Here is a 4,908-nt window from a genome sequence, read left to right on the forward strand (position 1 = left end):
TCCGTATAGAAACAAGTTTTTTAGTTTAATTGTTTTAAATATTTAAAATTTTTAATTTATTGAATATTATTCTATCACACTCTTCACTCGCTCCAGGGTTGCCAAGAGAAAAATTGCAGAAAATAGCTACAGATTTCTTCCATCCCTATAGTCTTTTTGTTATGAGGATTTTTGTTAAAACAAAAAGCGATAGATATATTATTGTTATATTATTTTATTAACCAAAGAGTACGTTAAAATGGTATTGTTGACGTTTTTCGGCGATATTTTGCACAGTATATACAGTAGATAACCTTTTCGTGGTAGCTGTCTGAGGGGTGAATAGCGGCCATCTTGGATTTTCAGAGGTAGCAACGCAGTGCTGTATATATTGAGGTAGTAAATACTTAGCAAATATATTCTATAAAATAACAAAAACTATAAATATTGTTGCTTAATATAAAACGAAATTATTTATTAATGACATATATTTACTTATATTTGATTTAAACGCCATAGTGTGTCATGTTTCGCCCATAAAAATAATTTTAACTGATAGTCAGATATTCTTTATGTAGTGAGTTCTTATTAATAAAATGCAGCCCTGTTTTTATATTTCTCGGTGGTGAGTTTTCTTCTGAATGTATTAGTTTACATTTGACCAACAGATAATAAAGTGCAGATTTCCATATTCGAACATTCAAATTAAATAAAAACAAAGTTTACTWTGTATAAAGTTACTAAATATTTTAGTTAAAGTCTAATAATTGTAGTGAACATAGGTTTTATACAATAGAAAATGTCCGTTGAACCAGATATCGCCAAAGAAGCGGAAATACAATCATCGTGCGGGGCTATGATTGGAATCAAGGAATTGATTACTCAAAATTATTTGAGTCGTATGTTGATATGGGGTTTCAAACTACTAATCTAGGGTTGGCAATAAGAGAAATCAATCTAATGGTAAGTAACCAAATTTTTATGGAAAGGTTTATGTATTTTAAAATATTCTTAGCTTTATTGTGGGTTGAAGAAGACTATTAAATGCCCACCCACGTACATGGGATCATTCGAATTATCTGGCCGAGATTTACGGGATCGTGGTATAAATCGTATAGGTAATTTGCTTGTACCGAACGATGACTATTGCCAGTTCGAGGATTGGCTCATGCAGCTACTTATTGAAATCGTTGAAGWGCAAAAAACGAAAGGCATGATTTGGTCTCCTTCTCATATTATACAACTACTTGGGGAAAAGATAAACGACACCAGCTCAATATACTACATAAAATACCTGTGTTTTGCCCTGCCCTAACAGGTGGTAGCCTAGGTGGCTAGGTTTCCGTCACCCCGGATTAGTGGTAGATATTTTGTCCGATTTCCGATGTCTAAACAATATGGCTGTGAAAGCCACCAAATCGAGAATTATGATAATTGGTGGTGGTGGTATAAATCGGTGGTTATATCACGTATGCAATGCGAATTTGATGAGCAATGGAGCCGATTATTCCGTTTTTATTAGCACAGCTTCGGAATTCGATGGCAGTGACAGTGGTGCTCGACCAGATGAGGCTATTTCTTAGGGTAAAATAAAGAAAGAAGCTTCACCATTTAAGGTATGGGTATGGTTTATGGTATATACGTATGCAGAAGCTAGTTTAGTAGTGCCGTTGATTGCTAATGAGACATTTGTTAAAAAACATTTAAATACAAAAAAAAAAAACGAACCATGATAATAAATAATTGTAAAAAATGCAAATTTGTGGACTTTAATTTGTAATAGTAAACGAACTTTTTAATAAAGCTTAGTCAATAACAACTTACGATCTTCATATTTATATTCGATCAAGGACTGTTAACTCGTTTCAGCTTATTTAATTTATTGGTATATGTATTTCTCATATACTCTTTATTTCAAAGAAATTAAACAAATTTTATCAACATTATTTTTAATAATTTATTTTTGAATCTTTAAGTTTTGCATTTTCCACACCACCCCTGAAGTTTGCAATAAGGCGCGTTACCGACTTTTTTTAGGTGTTCGGTTCCCCGGTAGGCCTATTTTCACCTTTACACCTTAAAATAAACATAATTAATAATTTGCATAATAATTTAAATAAAAATATTGCACAAAATAATTTAATACGATTTTTAAGCTCCCACAATAGATGCATCCAAATTCCCATAACTCTATTAAATATATTAAAATACAGAAAATAACTTTTAGAAGGTGGAGGTAGTTACCTATGTGAAATACACAAAAATTTTATGTGCCGAAAGTGAGGGTTATCTACCTGTCTATTAAAAATTCTTAAAGAAAAATAGGTTCTAATTCTTATAAAAGGGTATTTTAAAACGTCGGGTTGTGAATTTTCGCAGCAATAAAAAGGCTCTACATCTCCCAACATACTATGTAATTTTTTTGAAAATCCTACAAGATGACAACAAGAATCAAAATTGTCATTCAATATTGCATCAAGTTTTTTCACAAAATCTATGAAAGGTTCAGGAGCTTTTACCAGATTTGACGAATCGTACACTTTTTCTTTTGTAAAAGTGAATGCGTCTTCAGGGATCTGATCTTTTTCAAAAAAAAATATGCAAATGAATTTCGCTGTAAGAAATCGCTTTCAATTACATCGATTTCGATACAATTCCTAAAATTATACGGGCTATCTAAGAACGGTCTTGGCAAACCTTGAAATGTTAAAGAGTAACCTTGAAATGTTTGCCAAGAACTATCCTGAATCAAAGGGTCATTACATACCCTTTCAAGAGGTATTGAAAATAGCTCAACATCTCTACCCTGCAGAGATTCACAATTGCCACATCTCGACCAAACATATCACAAACAGTGATAGAGTTAAGTGCTTCTTCGGCTTCTACTAAAAAATTCATTTGATCTGAGCTGACCGAAAAGGGTTCACCATATATTTTTAATGCTCCGAGGCATTTACTATTAAAAATATTGAAGAGTTGGTCGAAGAACAATACAAACTCCACGGTATTTAAAAAGGTTTGGGACTGAGATGTATTTAAGTGACCCGTTGTATACATGGCTAACATTGCGCTAGCAACTGTATTGCTAAAGACTTGGGCAGCTAAACGTACATTCATTTTTTGAAAAGTAGTGGGCTTTGAATGTGCGGAGGTGTTCATGGAAATGAACTATATTTTTCCAATCTACAGAACGCCCACGAAATTGTGTATGGTTTTTGAAGTTTTCAATACAATTTCTCGTACTCTTTAACAGGTGAGGAGAATCATAAAAGAATACGGTTTCTTCACCATTAACTTCAAAATAGGGCCTATCATCTGTAATCCCCACTACTTTAGCAAAATTAACAAAATTGGATCCTTGATCACAGACTAATTGACATGTATGAAGACCTTTTCCCTGGAGTTTCTCAATCACTTCAAAAACATACTTCTGAACCACATCCCCTTTACAAGAATTATGGACGAAAAAATATGCAACTGGTTGAAACCACGAGTTGCCTCCAATGCCTTTAGCCATTACTGTGAAAACACTGTTGGCTATCCTGGACATGCGATTTTCATCCCCATAGTCCTCCAATCCTACTATAAAATCCCTATACCTATCATATTTCAAATGAGTTTTCAATGACATTTCATCACAACACAATGCAATGTATTTCTCCTCATTACTAAAGAATCGACTACGCAACTCCAGGTACTTAATGCTGCAAAATGAGCATCCAGGATTTCTTGGCCAACCTTTTATAAATTTTGAAAGAGTTGTTATAGAAGGCCAATGAAAAAGGGGTCGCAAATATCTATAGGCCAAAGGAGATGTGAATTTTACTCCAAGGGTTATAGTCTTCATATCTTTACTATATCTGCGACCTGAAGGGCTGCGAGAAATATTTTGTACACTATTTCTGACACATATTGCGAGATGTGGTGGTAATTTACCACAAATCTCATCAATTTGGGGATGAGTATGGTTTTGATTAATTAAATAATCTCTTTGGGCTTTTAGCTCTAATATCTCCTACTCTTTTTCCTTAATTGATTTCATTAATAATGAAATTTGATTCACCGCATTGTCAAGTTGTTCTTGGCAATTTTGATGACTGAAGGATCCATCGCAGAAATATGATTCGGTTTGGGTCCCTGACATCCAACCCCAAAAGGAATCACTTCTGCCCTAGCTTTTTCTGTTTCCCTAAAATAATCAAAACCCTCCCCCTGAGCAGCAAATCCTCAGGCCCTAATCGAATTACCTCGCCATTTGCGTCCGTCTGTTCAACTAAGCTACCTATTCCAAACAATAATTATTTTTTGGAATTACATCCACTGTGGGTGCGTACGAATTACTATCGGGGACTGCCCCTTTACTTAACCTTAATTTGTTCCTCACCCGGAACAAGAAATGGCGCTGGCAGGCGAATAGCTCCTTTTTTGGGGTGTCTGTTACCCCCAAAAGTTCCATCCATTTTCCTCGCCTACGAAAATTTTCATAAATTTAACGAAAAAATATGCAAGCAAAATGGTTAGTATAAAACAAACAAATCTTGGTTGGTTTTTTTTTAAATAAAAATTAAAATGGTGCAAAAAAAAAATTAAAACGCATGAAAAGCATTAAATGAATGCATGAAGTGAACCAACCTTTACAGGCATCATTTAAACCGCCGCTGAAAATTTTAATAAACTATTTATAAGCTTATTTTAATACAAAAAAACTTATGTTTTAAAAATTATCATATTATATATGACTCATACTCATACTCATACTCAGACTGATATTATATATGACTAATTTTTAAGGTTTAACAAAATGAACTACCTTAAGTAATTAATACTATTTATGGTACTGATAATTTAAAAGTAACACGTAGCCATATTTTGTATAACTACGCTCCCATAAGTTAATATAATATTTACTTAATGAATTATATTTGTAAT

General features: G+C 33.3%; 1 protein-coding gene across 1 annotated transcript; it reads left to right on the plus strand.

The window, feature by feature from the left end:
- The first annotated feature begins 485 nt into the window (after positions 1 to 485).
- LOC108969373 (probable deoxyhypusine synthase) lies at positions 486 to 1,709 on the plus strand. The gene is made up of 2 exons (XM_018934043.1): positions 486 to 942; positions 995 to 1,709. The coding sequence occupies exons 1-2, from the start codon at positions 889 to 891 to the stop codon at positions 1,292 to 1,294; spliced, it is 354 nt and encodes a 117-aa protein (XP_018789588.1). The 5' UTR covers positions 486 to 888; the 3' UTR covers positions 1,295 to 1,709.
- The last annotated feature ends 3,199 nt before the right edge of the window (positions 1,710 to 4,908 follow it).

Source organism: Bactrocera latifrons, unplaced genomic scaffold (assembly GCF_001853355.1).
Source record: "Bactrocera latifrons isolate USDA-ARS-PBARC rearing strain unplaced genomic scaffold, ASM185335v1 scaffold_1046, whole genome shotgun sequence".
NCBI classification, from domain to species: Eukaryota; Metazoa; Arthropoda; class Insecta; order Diptera; family Tephritidae; genus Bactrocera; species Bactrocera latifrons.